This window comes from Chlorocebus sabaeus, chromosome X (genome assembly GCF_047675955.1).
Source record: "Chlorocebus sabaeus isolate Y175 chromosome X, mChlSab1.0.hap1, whole genome shotgun sequence".
Classification (NCBI taxonomy): Eukaryota; Metazoa; Chordata; class Mammalia; order Primates; family Cercopithecidae; genus Chlorocebus; species Chlorocebus sabaeus.
This window is the reverse complement of record NC_132933.1, coordinates 7,934,481-7,953,262: the sequence shown is the minus strand read 5'-3', so window position 1 is coordinate 7,953,262 and position 18,782 is coordinate 7,934,481. Positions and strand designations below refer to the sequence as shown.

At 37.8% G+C, this 18,782-nt stretch overlaps 1 protein-coding gene across 1 annotated transcript in view; it reads left to right on the top strand.

The window, feature by feature from the left end:
- The window catches only part of FMR1NB (FMR1 neighbor), a 42,984-nt gene extending 24,443 nt beyond the window's left edge, over positions 1-18,541 (top strand). The window contains exons 5-7 of the mRNA XM_037988876.1: positions 1,344-1,484; positions 3,275-3,371; positions 18,336-18,541. Coding sequence (XP_037844804.1) covers positions 1,344-1,484; positions 3,275-3,371; positions 18,336-18,471 — 374 coding nt within the window. The 3' untranslated portion in view covers positions 18,472-18,541. The remainder of the gene's footprint in view (positions 1-1,343; positions 1,485-3,274; positions 3,372-18,335) is intronic.
- The last annotated feature ends 241 nt before the right edge of the window (positions 18,542-18,782 follow it).

The following is an 18,782-nucleotide window of genomic DNA, read 5'->3' as shown; positions in this document are numbered from 1 at the left end:
CATCCCATCGTTGAGTAGTCCTGACTATTTTCACCGTTTTCTGGGTATTTGACACCCAGAACTGAACACTTGATGCAATCCAACCTAGGGGAGAGGAGCCACTCTGGGCCTAGCAGAATTGAAGAGCAGATTACTTAGAATATAGAACAACAAGTAGGATAAACTCTCCTGTCTAAAATGTTTGGAAAATGAGTATCTAGGCCACTTGGTAGTGCGTTACATTTTTTATCTTGCATAAGTTACTTTGATCCTTTATTATTTTTAAAACAGAGGTTGTAAAACTCAGTTTGGGAGTTTGTTGCAAAGATTAGTAATAAAGTGTGTAAAGCAAGGTTCCTGGCCCAAACAGTTGCCTAAAGAATGGTAGATATTATTATTTTTACCTTGGCTTCAGCAATTGCCAATCTTTAAAAAAGAGGAATGTAGTAAAGTATACTGAGATTTAAATTTGCATAAAACAATTATATTGTTCTTTGTTGATGTTGAAGTGCTTTAGTGATTATAAAATATCAGTTACTACTTTTAAGTTTGTAATCGTTGATAGTATAAGAGATTGAACCGAATCTATTCTGGCCTTAACACATAGACATACTGTGGAGGTTTTTCTTTTTGAATGAAAATCTGATATCGTGCTTTTTAGTTTGTATTTGTTTCTCTTATAAAGCAGGGTATTATAGAAAATAAACTATTTGAGCTTGCAAGTCTTTTAGATTCAGATATGTACGAATTTATTGCAGTTGCATGTGAATCTTGGTGTTAATGCCATAAATCATTGCCTGTTTAAAATTATAGTCATAATTTAAGGGTGAAACAAAGAATCTTAAAATATATTGTAGTGCCAATATGGTAAGTGTTCACACAAAGTAGGTCAATACCAGTGTATCACTTTAGTCACTAGCAGCGAACTATGTAATTTTTACTTACATTCATTCTCATTGATGCATTCAGTGAGTTTCTGTAGCTTAGTAACGTTAAGTCAGAGGATATATGTGGGATCATTTTAACAAGGGGTTAGTTTTAAAAGCATTTGACCTGTTGTTATTTAGTTCCTTCTGTGTTATATTTGCATCACCAGCACTCATGATTTATTGTCCTTTTAAACTATCTTACCAATGATTTTTTAACAACTTGTAATTTTCTGCAGTTCACCTAGATTTGAAAATGTGATATTAAATAACTTAGTGGTAACTTTTAGCTGGTTTTATTTTCTTTTAGCACCCATCACTAGCTCTATATGCCATTCAATGCTTGCTTTTCTTCTTTGTCTTGCAATAATTATTTAATTAGGGAAAGTGCTAATTAACCATGCTGAATTCTGTTTCTTAAATTTCTGTTTCTAAAAGCTTGCATTATGAGCGAAAATCAGGTGGTAAAGCCTTGTAATGAGCTGGAAGATCTTAATGAGACTGAATGTTTGAGCTACAAATGTTGTTTTTCATCATTGGAGACCATGAGCTTCAAATGTTTTGCTCCATTAAGAGATGGTAAGTTCTTCCTCTTTCATTTATTTCTATTTTTTAATATTAAATAAGCAGATCACAATGGCATAAGTTCACATTTGGATTTCCCAGCTTAATACTTAAATGGGACTCCCAATTCTAGAGCAATGCTCCTTAGAAAGTCCTGAGGTGGTCACGACTCTAGTCAGGAGCAGTTTTTGCTTAGTCTTTAGATGGTGACTTTGGTAATTCAAAAATTAGTCTCACATTTTCTTTTGCTTTTGTCACTCTCTGTGTGTTGTCCTAAAGTTTCCAGGCTGTATGGAACCCTCAGTGGCTGAGAGAAGATACCGGTTGGGCATGCCTTAGCTTGCTTTTCCTTGCCCAGCTTTTCCTTCTAGGTAGAATTCTTCCCATTTGTCTTGTCTTCGACATCTCAGTATGTAGCAGTGGACTTAGATGTTTCTTTTAAGGCCTGCTTATTAGTTTTTCTTTATTGGGTATTTTTTGAGATAGCGTCTCACTCTGTCACCCAGGCTGGAGTGCAGTGGTGACGTGGTCACAGCTGACTGCAGCCTCACCATCCAGGGCTCAAGTGATCCACCTGCCTCAGCTTCCTGAGTCGTTGGGACTACAGGCGTGCGCCAGCATACCCGACTAATTTTTAATTTTTTTTGTAGAGACAGGATCTCCCTAGGCTTCCTAGGCTGGTCTCAAACTCTTGGGCTCCAGCAGTTCTCCCGCCTCGACCTCGCAAAGTGCTGGAATTTATAGGTGTGAGCCACCACACCTAGTCTCGTTCTATAGTTTGTGAATTAGGTTCTTCTGAATACTTTTTTCTTTACAAAGTTTTGAGAACTACACCATCTGTTTTTGTTACCTTCATTTGGATAGTGGGGATGTATTTCCAGTTGCTCTCATGATGCATGGATTTGATATGATGAAATACTAACAAATACTACAAAAAGGATGCATGCAAAATAATATCTTAAGTTAATATAGTCCCTATTCAATTTATGGCTTTCTGTTGAACACGTAGTGTTAATACTGGAAACTAAAAGCTGATCATGAATATATTACTACAATTTTAACACTGTCACATGTTATTTGTAATTCATTTATCAGTTCGGTCTTTATATTATGTATGAAGCAACATTTGGTTCTTGCAGAGGAAAAAATTTAACCATGACTTACAATTCCCCAATCACATTAGAATGCATTTTCCAATGAATATAAGACTAAAATATGCTTATTTCACCTGCGCATTCTTGATTCCTTGTTTAATTTAATATTTTGTAATTTGGAAGTAAACCTGCAGCACCTGGTTATTCCCAGACAGTCTCCCATCCAAGTACTAACCAGGCTAGACCCTGCTTAGCTCACAAGATCAGATGAGATGGGGCATATTCAGGGTGGTGTGACCATAGATTAAGAAGCTACTTATTTACCAAGTTGATGGTTCATAGATTAATGTGCTCCCCAAGTGCTCTAGGATGTACAACATATGGTCAAGAGAAAAAAACCTATTTAGGGCCAGAGGAAGAAATATATCATATGCATCATAATAATCAATGATTGTACAAAAAGAGTAGGATCATTTTGTTAAGGCTTCATTAAGGGATACATATTGAAAGTGTAGCCTTCAGTGTGTTTCAAGAACATTTCATGAACTCCTGTTCTTTGTAAAGTAGCAAGGATATTTACCTGTCACATAAGAATACCTCCTCATTTCACTTTATTAACTGATAGTTTCTTTATAAAGACTTTATGAAAGAACTTGGATTTACTTCTCTTGCTTAAGTCATGAAAGTAACAGGATATAATTAAACCAACAGAGCCTAAACAGATGATGCGAATGTTTGGGCTTGGTGCAATCAGCCTGATCATCCTGGGATATCTGCCCATTTATTGCTGCTCTCTTTTCTGGAGGAGGTAGGCAAACGTAAACTTTTATTTGCTGGTTGCTAAGTATACATGAGTATTTGTGTATAGACATATTTATTAATATACTTCAGAAATATAGGGATTATGTTTGGGTTCTTTATGTTGAAAATATGGTAACTTGGGAAAAACCTAAAACTAGAGTTGCCATAATATGTTTTTAAAATACATGTTATCAGCCAGGCGTGGTGGCTCATGCCTGTAATCCCAGCACTTTGGGAGGCTGAGGCGGGTGGATCACTTGAGGTCAGGAGTTTGAGACCAGCCTAACCAACATGGCGAAACCCCATCTCTATTTAAAAAAATACAAAATTAGCCGGGCATAGTGGCACATGCCTGTAATCCCAGCTACTTGGGAGACTTAGGCAGGAGAATTGCTTGAACCTGGGAGGCCGAGGCGGGTGGATCAGTTGAGGTCAGGAATTCGAGACCAGCCTGGCCAACATGGCGAAACCCCATCTCTATTTAAAAAATACAAAATTAGCCAAGCATGGTGGTGCACACCTGTAATCCCAGCTACTTGGGAGGCTTAGGCAGGATAATTGCTTGAACCTGGGAGGCAGAGGTTGTAGTGAGCCAAGAACACGCCACTGCACTCCAGTCTCAGCAACAAGAGTGAAAATCCATCTCAAAAATAAAATGTGCATTATTTTATTTTTCCATAGATTTTCTTCCTGCATAGTATCTGTACATTCCCTCATCAAACAAATCCACAGTTTGAAAGAAAAATAAAGTAGCAAGCTTGGTGTGTGTGCAGTGGGGGTGGCTATTAACTGTAAATCAGAACAGTTCCTGGAAGTGTTAGCTTCCATTGAGTCATCTGCCATTGCTCTTTAATGATCATCTACCGTTGGGTCATAAAGCCTTCATCTGTCTTCAAGCCAATTGGTAAACAGATTTCTTCGTAGCATCTTATACAAAATGCCAATGGACTACCAGCATGATGCTTCCCAGTTTTTTTTTAAGAATATATATATTTATATATATATATATATATATAGCTCCCCACCTATGGGGACAGAGTGGGTATACAGATATAGAGCACAGTCAGGACTAGAGTGAGGTGAGTGAGGCACTTAGAGCACAAAGTTAAGGGAAGCCCTTACGCTAAGGTTTGTGCGGTGCAAGGTCAGTGTTGTCACTACCCTGAGAATAAGTACCTCCTTAAATTCTCTGATAAAGAGAAGGTGCCTGTTGAAGGTTAAGCATCTTTGATATTTTATTGAAGTTAATGGGGAAGTAGTAGTTGAGTTACCAGAATATGGTTTAGATTTTGCAAGAATAATTCGACTGTATACACTACCTTACTTTGGATAAAGATCATCAAGGTGATTGGCAGTAGGAGTGGAATTTTTGACCCTTCCTTCTTCTCTTCAAAGGTTGATTTTTTATTAAAAAAAAAAAACCATGAATAAACAATAAAGTAACATTTGCTAGAAATTGGTGGCTAGGAATATACCATGAAATTTAGAGAGATTCTAGGATAATAAGTTTGGTATGATAACTTCGTTATGGTCCCTGTGTTATGCCTCTGCAAAGGAATTTTATGGGGGTGTTCAGGTTCTCTGGATTTTTTTTTTCTCTAAAGTGAAATCCAAAGGATTATTCTCTGGATGCTAATATATTTCCTTCTTTCTGCATAATACAGACTGCTTGAGAAACTTGAACAATGTGAGTAAGTGTATATATTGGATACTATACGTTTTGGTTTACTATGTTTATTTATTTTACTATTTTGTGCAAGAGCAGTATGCTCCTTCTGTCATCTTGAGCTGACTATCATGACCCTTGGAGCAGGCAGCAGATTCATCTTGCTGCTTAGCTGAATTTCCAGGAACAATGATTGAGAGTGGATGGGCACTTTGAGCCTATTATGGTAGGCTGATTTTAGAGGCAAGGGGAATAATTGTGTAAGAATGGGGAAATCCCATCCCTGATACCAAACAAGGAGCCAAGTGCAGGCCAAAGTCTGCTTTTGCAGGGCAAGATATCTCCTTTGAATGATTTCCTTAACTCACTTTCTGTTCTCCATTTCAAAGAATAAAGAGATAGATAAAATATTAGAGTAGGTAAAATAACCCATAAAAGAGAAATAGACACAGCAGTAAAATCAATATGTGATGGCTTAAAAAGGAAAAGAAAGAAGCCAAACACAGTTGTTTGTCTAAATCAGAGGTACCAAAAGCTATTATGACTATCTGCAGTAATGTGATTTGGGCCTCTTTTGGAAGACCTTTTTTTGTTCTTTCATCATTGGAAGATACCCTTAAGCTCCTCCTCCTGCTAAATCCTGTCTAAACATTAAATAACTGAGCATTCCTTTAAGAAAGAACTGTCGGAGCTCTTCTCTTGTCCTTCAGTTGCAAGCCAAAACAAACAATGTTTTGGTATTCCCCAACCTCTGCAATTTGGACAGTGCCTTTTTTTAAGGATCACCTAAGGAGCCAACAACTGGCAAAAGTTGGAGAGCTTAAAAAATGAGAAGTACTTTGGGAGACCGAGGCAGGCAGATCACGAGGTCAGGAGTTCGAGACCAGCCTGAACAACATGGTGAAACCCCGTCTCTACTAAAAATATAAAAATTAGCCAGCCGTGGTGACACATACCTGTAATCCCAGCTACTCAGGAGGCTGAGGCAGGAGAATCGCTTGAACCCGGGAGGCGGAGGTTACAGTGAGCCAAGATCACGCCACTGCACTCCAGCCTGGGCGACAGAGTGAGACTCCATCTCAAAAAAAAAAAAAAAACAAAAACAAAAAAACAAAAATGTGAAGCAATTTGAGTTGGTGGGAGAAGTAAAAGCAGTGTAGGTGAAAAGGGTAATTACGCACCAGAGCCATATGTACTTCAGTTTCTGGCACCTAAGTCATTTTTTCCACTATTGACCATATTCATTCAATGTTTGCGTGTGCCAGGTATAATGGAGGATACAGAATTTTTAAGACATAGGCCCTAATTTTAAGGAGCTTAAATCCACCTTAAAACAAATCCCAAGTATGACACATTTAAATTACAATATAAGATGAAAATAATTAAGGACTAAAATGGATGGTAGCAATAACTTACAAAAGTTTTGAAGCAGTGGAGAATAGGTTAAGTGGGAGAGGGCAGGTCAGGCTTCATGGTAGAGGTGCCATTTGAGGTCGATTTTGAACGGGGACAGATTTAGAGTAGATGGAGGGGGTCCTTTTCACAGAATTAATTACATTCAGATGGTGGTCTTCTCTCTATAGACACCTTAACCGATTTCACTTCTGAGCAGATACGGCTTAATTTTTCCACTGGAATAATCTATAAATGAATCTCTAGTTTACTTCTAGTTGACTTGAGTTCTAGTGTGATATGAACCCGGTATACAGAGGACTCAAGCCGGCTTGAACTGGGTGCACATACAAAAGGAAGCAGAGAGCCTTAGTGAAAAACTTTCTAAGAATTTACTAATAACTATATTAAACTAACATATAAGATGTGTTTTGAAATTTATTGCATCCTCAAGGTTATGTAAGATCTATTTTTATCCTAATTAATAGGGATCAGAAGCTTCATTAGGTATAAGTGCCACTAGTAGGCTTAAGCCTTCGCTTAGAGGAGAAGGAAGGAAAAGATCAAGTGGATAGTGACAAAACGAAGCAGGGAAGACGGATTCTAAGGGGAGGAGAAAAAGGGAGGTGGCTGAATTGTTCTTATAACAGCTATTACTGTAGCCAGTGACAGTAGTCTCAAGTGCAGTTTCTAATTCGGTTTCTAATCTTTATCTGCTTTTAGATGAAGTTTAAATCTGTGTGTATATGCCATTTAAACATCTGTGGATTATGTAGTGATATGATACTTGAGTGTGTCTGTAGCTTTGGTAAGGTGGAAAATTTAAACATTATAATACCATACCTGTTACATTCAGATGAAGTGCATTTTCATGTTCTTTTTCTTCCTATCAGATTGAATTTGTAACTTTGAATTAAGACAGAATTCAGAACTTAGTCTGAAAATGACAAAACTGTATTTTCTTTCAACTAATAAAATGTCTATTTTTTTTAAAGATTGCAGATCATCTGATACACAGATGATGTAAAAAGCACATCCCCCATACACTTTCAATGTTGCTACTTGCCAGATGGCTGTTACTGAAATTTCTACATTTAGACAAATCCTGCTGCATGATTCCCTGTATTATAATTTGGTTTTCATTATGCCAATAGTCTTAGTGCCACTTATTTTCTTACAATGAGAGGTAAAGAACTGGGAATAAATGTGTCAAAAACTGCCTTAAAATCATCACCCATTGAATTTAAAAAATAGGCATTTACATTTTCAATTTCCCATGTTTGCATGTCTCATTATACTGTACAATATAATTAGTAATGTTATTTTGAAAAACTTTATGCAGTAATTAGTGAACTACTGGAAAGTTTGAAGTTCCTAGGATTATATACATCTGGATTCAGAGGAAGGAAATAACATCTATAAATTTTGAAAAGTATGACTAGCCTCTAAGAACTTTGATAAAATATGTCAGATGAGAATGTGAGCAAACTAGAACTCTGTTCTAACATGAGTCACTATAAGTTTGAAATTTGTATAAAGCTGGTTCTTCTTGGACGCTGTTCAGAGTAATTTAATTACTGAAATAATAAGAGAACCTCATTATATGCGGATCATATGTCTGAGGTGTTCCCATTGCAAGGACTCCAAGGACAGCATTTTAGAGAACTCTGGCGTAGTAGGTACTATTAAAAAGAACAATCTGTTGCCAAGTAACTAATAACTTCATTGCAAAATGAAGTGACCTTTTCTCAATTCCCATTCAATTAGATGTTTTTGTCACAGAGTACACTGTTGACTGCTTCCTTCTTGAAATTTTCCCCTCTTGGATTTCATTGTTCCTCTTAAAATTTTGATCCATCTCAGTCTGCTTTTCTTTGTTCTCCCAAATGTGGTTGTTTCCCAAAGCCTTACTCTCATTTATCAGAGAATGTTAGAAATATATAGGAGGAAGACATTTTAAAAGATCTGTGTTCCAATTCTGCTTTTGCCTTGTTTCATGGATGTGTTTAAATTCTTTGAGTATTGATTTTCTAACAAAATTATAGTAGAGACTTGAGTTAGATAATTTCTATGGTATTTTCTGATCATAGTATTCCAAGAGTCTCTGGGTAAATTACTCTTAAATCCAAATCCTAAAATCCTCACCTCTGTCTGTTCCATATTTCCAGTCATGCTCGTGAATTAGATGTTTTATCAGCACCTCAAATGCAACATGTGAAAAAGTGAACTCATTTTCTTTTTCTCCTAAAGCATCTCCCCTTAACACTTCTCCATTCCTGTCAGTGATTTCTTTAGTTTCCCAAGCTAGAACCTTAGAGTCATTGGTGACTATTTCTTCTCATTTATCCTCAATATATAATTTTTTCACTTACTCTTCTTGTAATTTTTTTTGTTGTTGTTGTTTTGTTCTTCTTTGGAATGAGTCTGGAATTTGTCCCTTCTCCCATTTTATTGTTGTAATTTAGTCCCAGCCTTGAGTGCTTTTTCCTGTTCTAGGCAAGTGGCTTCAGGAGAGGGGCAAAAGGGGACTAAGGGTGGCATCTAAAGAGCAAAGGCAAGTTTCAGAGCTGAGAGGTCATAATTATATATCTAATCCAAGAGATTCTTAGAAGAGAGACACTATCTGAGATGGGGCTGCAGGTGGGGCTTGGAGGATGGCTAGGAGGTGGGTTCCAGAGAAGTTTCTTGGTACTTAAATAGGAATGTATGGCATTGGCCTTAGGTGAAGAGGAATTAAGGATACCTGCCAAACCAGTTTGGACATACACCTGGACTCCTAAGCTACTCCCCCTCTAATCCATCCTGCAATGTCTTGCCAGACTCATCTTCCTGAAATATCTCTATTTCATTTCATTATATCATTCAAGAACTTCTAATGCTTTCAGTAATATCTGTGTTCCAGGCCTTGTGTTAGGTGCTGTGAAGGACAAAGAAGCAAATCAGATTATGCTCTGTGCTCCCAGGGAACACATAGTTTATCTAATAAGGGACATATACAAGTATCTAAGGTAGAAAATCATTGTCCATAAAAGAGGTACAGGTAAAAAGTTAGCATGTAGTGGCTTCTATGGAAGTAAACTTGGGGATTTTTTTTTTTTTTTTTTTTTTAAAGACAAGTTCTCGCTCTGTAACCCAGGCTGGAGTGCAGTGGCACAATCATAGCTCACTGCAGTCTCGACTTCCTGGGCTCCAGCAATCCTCCCACCTCAGTCTCCTCAGTACCCAGGACCACAGGCGTGTGCCACCACACCCAACTAATTTTTGTATATTTGGTAGAGACAAAGTTTCACCATGTTGCCCAGGCTGGTCTCAAACTCCTAAGCTCAAGGAATCCACCTGCCTTGGCCTCCTAAAGTGCTGGAATTACACACAGAAGCCAACGTGCCCAGCCCATGGGTCCTGGGCTTTTCTTTACTGGGAGAGTTTTATTATAGCTTTGCTCTCATTACTTGTTATTGGTCTGCTCAGGTTTTGGATTTCTTCCTGGTTCAATTTTGTTAGGTTGTATGTGTCTAGACATTTTTCCATTTCTTCTAGATTTTCCAATTTATTGGCATATAGTTGTTCAGAGTAGCCACTATTGACCTTTGAATTTCTATGGTATCAGTTACAATGCCTTCTTTTTTATCTCTGATTTTACTTATTTGGGTATTCTCTCTTGTTTGCTTAGTCTGGCAAAAGGTCTGTGAGTTTTATTCATCTTTCTTAAAAAACAACTTTTTGTTTCATTAATCTTTTGTATTTTCTTCATTTCAAATTTATTTATTTCTGCTCTCATCTTTATTATTTTGTTCTCCTAATTGTGGGTTTGGTTTGATTTTGCTTTTCTGGTTATTTAAGATGTATCATTAGGCTGTTTATATAAAGTTTTTCCTCTTTTTAATATAGGTACTTATAGCTATAATCTTCCCTCTGAGTACTGCTTCTGTTGTATCCCAGGTTTTGGTATATCATGTGTCCATTATCAGTTGTTTCAAGAAGTGTTTTAATTTCCTTCTTAATCATTTCATTGATTCATTGGCTATTCAGGAACATATTGTTTAATTTCTGTATATTTGTATAGTTTCCAAATTTCCTCTTGTTATTGATTTCTAGTTTTATTCCATTGTGGTGAGAGAAGATGCTTGTTATTGTTTTAATTTTTTTCAATGTTTTAAGGCTTGCTTTGTGACCTAACACACAGTCTATCCTTGAGGATAATTCATGTGCTGGGGAAAGAAGGTGTATTCTGTAGCCATTGTATGAAGTTTTCTCTAAATATCTATTAGGTCTATTTGGTGTACAGTGCAGATTAAGTCTGATGTTACTTTGTTCATTTTCTGTCTGGAAGATCTGTCCAGTGCTGACAGTAGGGTATTGAAGTCACTAGCTATTATTGTACTGGGGTCTATCTCTATCTTTAGCTCTAATACTATTTGCTTTATGTATCTGGGTGCTCCAGTGTTGGGTGCACATATATTTACAATTGCTATATTCCATTGCTGAGTTGACCTCTGTCATTATTTGGTGACTGTCTTTGTTTCTTCATACAGTTTTGTTTTGAAATGTATTTTTTCTGATGTAAGTATAGCTACTCCTGCTCTGTCTTGGTTCCCATTGGTATGGAATGTCTTTTTTTCATTCTTTTATTTTCAATCTATATGTATCTTTCTAGGTGAAATGTGTTTCTTGTAGGCAACTGATGATTTCATTGGTATGGAATGTCTTTTTTCATTCCTTTATTTTCAGTCTATATGTGTCTTTATGGGTGAACTGTGTTTCTTCATATAGTTTTGTTTTGAAATATATTTTTTTCTGATGTAAGTATAGCTACTCCTGCTCTGTCTTGGTTTCCATTGGTATGGAATATATTTTTTTCATTCCTTTATTTTCAATCCATATGTGTCTTTTTAGGTGAAGGGTGTTTCTTGTAGGCAACTGATGATTGGGTCTCATCTTTATATCTATTCAGCCATTCTATGTCTTTTGATCAGAGAGTATAGTCCATTTATATTCAGTGTTATTATTGGTAAGTAATGACTTACTTCTGCCATTTTGTTATTTGTTTTCTGGTGGCCTTGTGGTCTTCTCCTTCTACTTTCCTTCCTTCCTGTCTTCCTCTAGTGAAGGTGATTTTCTCTGGTGATATGATTTAGTTTCTTGCTTTTTATTTTCTGTGAATCCATTGTATGTTTTTTGATTAGACGTTACCATGAGGCTTGCAAATACTATCTAATAACCTATTATTTTAAGCTGATAACAACATAACATTGTTTGCATAAACAAACAAGCAAAAAGGAAACTAATAAAAACTTTACATCATAGCTTCATCCCCCAACTTCTAAACTTTTTGTTGTTTCTGTTTATATCTTATAGTAGTCTATGTTTTGAAGAGTTGTTGCAGTTAATATTTTTGATTGGTTCATCTTTCAGTCTTTCCACTTAAGAATGGTTTATACAAAAAAGTTACATTGTTATAATATTTTGTGGTTTTCTATATACTTATTGTTACCGGTGAGTTTTGTGCCTTCAGATGATTTATTATTGGTCATTAACATCCTTTTCTTTCTCGTCAAAGTATTCAATTTAGCATTTTGTGTAGGACATATCTAGTATTGATGAAATCCCCCAGCTTTTGTTTGTCTGGGAAAGTCTTTATTTTTCTTCATGTTTGAAGGATATTTTCGTTGGACATACTATTCTAGGGTGAAGGAGTAGTATGTCTTATTTTTCCTTCAGCACCTTATATGTATCATGCCACTCTCTCCTGGCCATAAGGCTTCTGCTGGTAACTCTGCTGCCAGACTGACTGGGGCTCCGTTGTGTGTTATTTGTTTCTTATCGCTTAGTGCTTTTAGGATCCGTTGTTCATCCTTGACCTTTGGGAGTTTGATTATTAAATGCCTTGAGGTCATCTTCTTTTGGTTAAATCTGCCTGGTATTCTATAACCTTCTTGTACTTGTATATTGATATCTTTGTCTAGATTTGGGACATCCTCTGTTATTATTGCTTTGAACAAACTTTTACCTCTATCACCTTCTCTACCTCCTTTATAAGGCCACTAACTCTTAGATTTGCCCTTTTGAGACTATTTTCTAGATGTTGTAGGCATGTTTCATTGTTTTCTTTATTCTTTTTTCTTTTGTCTCCTCTGACCATTTTAAATGCTATTTAATGTATTTTAAAATAGCCTATCTTCAAGGTCACTAATTGTTTATTCTACTTGATCAATCTGCTATTTAAAAACTGATGCATTCTTCAGTATGTCAGTTGCATTTTTAACTCCAGAATTTCTGCCTGATTATTTTTAATTATTTCAACCTCTTTGTTCAATTTATCTGATATAATTCTGCATTCCTTTTCTGGGTTCTGTTGAATTTCTTTGTGTTTCCTCGAAACAGCCATTTTGAATTCTTTGTCTGAAAGGTACTATGTCTCTGTTTCTCCAGGATTATTCTCTGGTGCCTTATTTAATTCATTTGGTGATTTCACATTTTCCTGGATGGTCTTGATGCTTGTGAATGTTCGTCTGTGTCTGGGCATTGAAGAGTTAGGTATTCATTGTACTGTTCACTATCTGGGCTTGTTTGTACCTATCTTTCTTCGGACAGATTTCCAGGTGTTCTAAGGGACTTGAGTGTTGTTATCTAAGCTGTATTTGCATTAGGAGGCATACCAAATCCAGTGACACTGTGGCTCTTGCAGACTTGTAGAGGTATTGCCTTAATGGTCTTGGATAAAAAACAGAATAATTCCCTGGATTACCATCAGAGGCTCTAGTTCTCATCCTTTCCTTTTCCCCAATCAAATGGAATCTCTCTCTCTGGGCTGAGCTGCCTGGAGCTTTGGGGTGAGGTGACCCAAACACCATTGAGGCCACCACCACTGGGACAGCACTAGGTCAGACCTTAAGCCAGCACAGCACTAGGTCTTGTCCAAGGCTCACTGTAATCACTACCTGGCTATGTTCGCTCAAGGCACTGGGACTCTACAAACAGCAGGTGGCAAAGCCAGCCAGACTTGTATCCTTTCCTTCAGGGTGGTGAGTTCTTGCAGGCCCCAGGCATGTCCAGCGGTACTTTCCAGGAGCCAAGAACTAGAGTCAAAATCTTAGAAATATACCTAGTATTCTGTTGTACTGCCGGTGATCTGGCACTCACCACAAGATGCAGTTCTTCCCACTGTTTCTTCCCCTTTCTACAGGTGGAAAAGCCCTACCTTGTGGCAACCACCACTGCAGGCCCACTGAGAGTACTGCCAATGTTCTCTTAAAGCCCAAGGGCTCTTCTGTCTGCTTGTGGTGAATGTTACCTGGCCTGGAACTCACCACCCTTCAGGACAGTGGGCTCCCCTCTGGCCCAGGGCAGGTCCAGAAATGCCATCTAACAGCCAAGGCCCAGGATTGGGTACCCTAAAAGCCCACTTGGTGCTCTACTCCCCTGTGACTAAGCTGGTAATTAAGGTTCAAGACAAAGTTCCCTTTACTTTTCCCACTGCTTTTCTCAAGCAGGAGTCTCTCCCTGTAGCCACAACAGCTGAGGATGTGCTGAGTCACACCTGCATTCAGCAAGTCTCAAAGTCTTACCCAAGGCTCACAGCATATTACCTAGGTATCACTGCTTGTTATTCAGGGCCCAAGGGCTTTTCAGTCAGCAGGTCCTGCCAGGACTGGATCCTTCCCTTTAAGGCAGTAGATTCTCTCCTGGTTCAGGGTATATCTAAAACTGTCATCCGTGAGCTAGGGCATGAAAAGGGGACCTCTCGACTCTGACTGGTGCCCTTTCCTACTGTGGCTGAGCTGATATCCAAGATGTAAGACAAAGTCATCTTCACTCTTCCCCTTCCTCTTCTGAAACAGATGGAAGGAGTCTCTTTTGGAGCTGTGAGTTTTGCAGCCTGGAGTTAGGGGAGGGGTGGCACCAGCATTCCCTTAGGCACCCTGGCTAGTGTATCAGTAGGTTGTGTGCCTCCTAAATCCACTGATTCTTAGCCCAATTCAGCACTAGGACTCACCTAAGAATTGCAGTCCTTGTGGCCTAGACTGCCTTTCAAGATTATTGAGGGCTGCAGTGAACTTTTGGCCCACAGTGGCAAGGCTTGCCAGATTCAATCCTGACCACTGGGATGGGTGGTTCCTCTCTGGCTAGGTCTGGTTTAAATAGTCCCCCTGTGAGTGGGCATCAGCTGAGTTCAGCCTGGTTTTGCTTTCTGCTTTGACAGGGCAGCTCTGAGTTCAATGTAATGTCTCACAATTGCTGCACTCTTTCTCTCCCAAGTGCACAGATTCTTTTTCTGTGCCATGCAGCCACTGCTGGGGGTAGGGGAGAGGTGGCATGGCAATTCAAGACAGTCTTTCGTACTTTCGTTAGTACTTCTTTCAGCTATATGAAGGTAAAAGCAAGTACTCTGAGTGCTCCCCTGATTTTTGATTCTTATGAAGGTGCTTTTTTTTTTTTCTGTGTAGATAGTTGTTAAATTTGGTGTTCCTATGGTGGGGTAGGATGGGGATAATTGTTAGAGTCTTCTATTCTGCCGTCTTGCTCTGTCCTCAGGCCATTTCTTTCTTTCTGATTAGTTATGTTAAACTCTTGAGGTTCCAAAACACCCAACAAATTTCTTCAGTGATGTATGTTTTTGTTTCTTTGAGCCCCTAGCATCAGAGTTCCCTGATGTACTCAATTCTGAGGAATTGCCCCTTTACTCATCGTTGGCCACCCAGTTTCATGCCCACATCTTGAACATTGTTATTCACTAAAAATTGAACCTCTGAGTCTCTGAAATCTTAAAGTTCAAAATCCTACTCTTTGACCATAGGTTCCTTGTTCTCTAACTTTTTCTCTGCTTTATTTTTGCTGGACCTGTTATTTAACTCGTTGAGGCCTCCAGCCTCTTTAACTCTCCTTTTTCTCCTGGTCTGCCATCTTCCTAACATCATCTGCTTTTTTTAAAAATCCAGCCTGGATCCCGTTGTCTATTACTTTAATCCATTCTTGTTTCCGGTCCCCTTGTTTCATTGAAACTGAATCCATACCACTTCTCTGCTCTTAGATCTAGGCTCCTGGGAATTTTTAGAAGAAAAAAATGTCCCACAACTATGTGGATCTGTGTCATTAGAAATTTCCAGTGAGCTCACTTAACATTTCCAGCCATGCTACTCTACTTGATGTTTACAAACAACATGCCATCTTGCCACTCTGATTCTCATAAAGTGTGTCTGCTAACTGAAATCTCTTATGCATCTCCCTACCTCCACTTTTCTTTATCTGGCTCTCTCTACTCAGGCTGCAGGTCTCATCTTAGATGTCACCTCTTCTAGGAAGCTTACTCCAAACCTCCTGCACACATTGGGTCAGGCTTCTTCTTGTCTGCCTTCTACCACTCTCTGATTACCTCTACTTGAACTTATCTCAATGTAATATTGTTTGTATATCTACTTTCCCTTCTAAATTTTAAGCTCCTCAAGGACAGGTACCATATCTTATTCATGTTTATGTCTCTAGTACTTAGAATAATGTTTATTTAATAAATGAGCAAATATATCAGTGAGTGAATGAGTGTGCAAGAAATTGACCTTTTCAGTGTGAGTATGCTGGCCATGATATATAACACTTCATATGAAAAGAAGAAAATCACCTCTAGTACACTGAAAAATCATTTCACTCCTACTCTCTCCCTTGGGCATTTTCACTGGGTGTTAGGTAGAATAGCTAACCTTGGATCTCAGTAGTAAATGTTAGTCATATAGCCAGTTAGTGATGAGGCTGAACAAAAACCAAGTTCTCTGAAACCTAGGCCGGTTTTGAAATAATAAGGCCGTGTTGCTTTTATGTTGATAATTAAGGTGAAATGTACATGACCAAATTTAAAATAAATCTGTGGATAAAGAAAACATAGTCATTTTAATTATATAAAATAGGATATATTGACATCACAGCATTAGAAAAAAGCATAGGTTCTCAGTTTCTTCTCTAAAATCCTGAAATTCAAACATTTCTGCAAACCTAAAAATTTTGTTTTATTCATTTTGTGACAAATCTGGACTGAGATTCCTTCTAGTCATTATTTAATTCTTAGAGTGAATATTCATATATTTTGTTGCAGAAATGTTACTGTGTTTGATTATGAGATACTACCCCAGACCCCATGGGAATGCCATGTAATATTCAATATATGATGTCATATTACCTTTCTAAAATCCAAAATAATCTGCATTCTCAAACACATCTGGCCCCAAGGGACTGAGAACTGTGTAGTTCTTTCAGTTATTATTTTTTTAGACTGCAGGTAACAATATGGCAACATAAACAGGCCATAGATAAATCATATAAATATATTTTTTGCCTTCACTCACCATTTCGTTTATGCCAGGAGACATTTTTATGATAAATTGGGAAAGAATTTCTTTGCTCCACATTTGTCTAACCTAGTGGAGCTCAGTGTCAACCCAGTAATACAGTTTTAGGGTAGAAAAGTTAGTATTATCTTCAAAGTCATAATTTCAAAGACAGACTTATGTATCTCTGGGACCCACATGCTCAGAACCTTGTTTTTCTGTACAGCTAAGTAGCACTTACAATGTCCTTGTATCTTCTTCTGTATGCTACCTAGCTTGAGCTGAGGATAGGATTATTTATCTGTCATTACCTCTTCATCATATTGTGTGCAAATCTTTCTCTCTTTTTTTCTATCTTTGGATTTTTCTCTTTGCTTAACTCTGCCATGAACATTACTATTTTTTTTCTTCTTGGCTTATGTTTAGTTCTTTAGAAAGTAAAAGCCCTATAAGCATAAAAATCAACAAACATTTCTTGATAAAAATCAACAAACATTTCCATTTCCTCTGTGGGATATAAAAAGTGATAAGGTAAGGTTCCAGTCTGAAGGAATTTACAAACTTTGAGGAGAGAATGAGACAGGTTAGTGTAGTAGGAGAGAGATTGTACTTTAGATTTAGGTAGATCTGGATTTGAATCCTGCTTCTACTACTGAGTAGTTTGGTGACCTCGACAAGTTACTTTCCCTCTTGGTGCCTCAGTTTCCCCATATGAAAAATGGGAATGATAGAAATAATACCTGCCTCATCAAGTCGTTATGAAGATTAAATGAGATCATGCACATGACATGCTTATATACAGGCCTTGGCACATAGGAAGTTTATCATACCTGCTACTAGCCATTATTCACGAACACTGCAAAGTGGTCTAATGGAAAAAGCTTGTACTTTAGAGTCAAACAGACCTACCTTTAAATTCTGGCATCTCCATTACTAGTTATCTGTGACCTTGGGTGAATTATCTTACCTCTTTAAGCCCCAGTTTAATCATTTGCAAAATAGGAAACACACTATCCACATTCTAGGGCTGTTGGAGGACTTAATGAGAAAGTATGTAAAGCACTTAGTGAAGTTCTTGGCATGTGGTAGCCTCTCAAGTGCCCCTTTACCAACTGTCCACACAAATACAAGGAGGTACGAGATTGTATACCCAATGACAACAGGAGTAAGTGAAAGTGCTTTGAAAATTGTCAATGCTAATATAATGTGAGCCATTACTACGTAGATTTGAAGTTCATAGGAGGAAGGAATCCCTCTAAACTAGGAGTGGAAGAGAAGGCTTCCTAGACAAGATAATATCTATGCTTACTGTTAAAGAGTGGGTAACATTGATGTCAGCACAGGGAAGTGGGAGAGCATTTCTGTTACAAAAGGTCACATAATCAAAATGACTGTATAGAGAATAATAGTGATGGTTATGATGATCAATAGGAGCAAGCCAAGTGGAATAATTTCTGTCAGATTTATTAAATCTGGTGAGTTAAAAATATCAAGTGGGAGAGTATAGTTATCTGGGCAAATATTTTTTTCCTTATAACCTCCCATTATTATTCTGTCACTAACGAGAAATAGGGTTTCACTTGAACTTCTTATATTACAGCAAATGGGCCAATTATTTACGAAGGAAGGTCAGCAGAGTTGTAACGGGTTTGAAGAAACAAAGAAGGAAACGAAAGAGGAAGTCTAAAATGTTACAGAGAGCAGCAAGAGGAGATGGGGAACATGGTGAAGAGTAGCAAGAGACCAAAGGTAATTGACAATAGGATTTAAAGTTGAAGTGCTCATCTCTGATTCTTGTTAGCCTTATATTTCTACCATCATCTTGGTTTGACTGAAACATTTTTTTAACCACACAAATGTTTGGATCACAGGAGGGGCAGCTTCTGAACAAATATTTATCACTAGAGATATTGAGATGGTAGGAAAATGGATAAGAAATGTGCCAAATTGTTTTGAGTGCCACATTATATGGTATACACAGGTCAGCTTTTCAGAGGGAGAAAAGAAGTTGAACCTGCCCACTCTGACTCTATGGCTCCCTGATAGA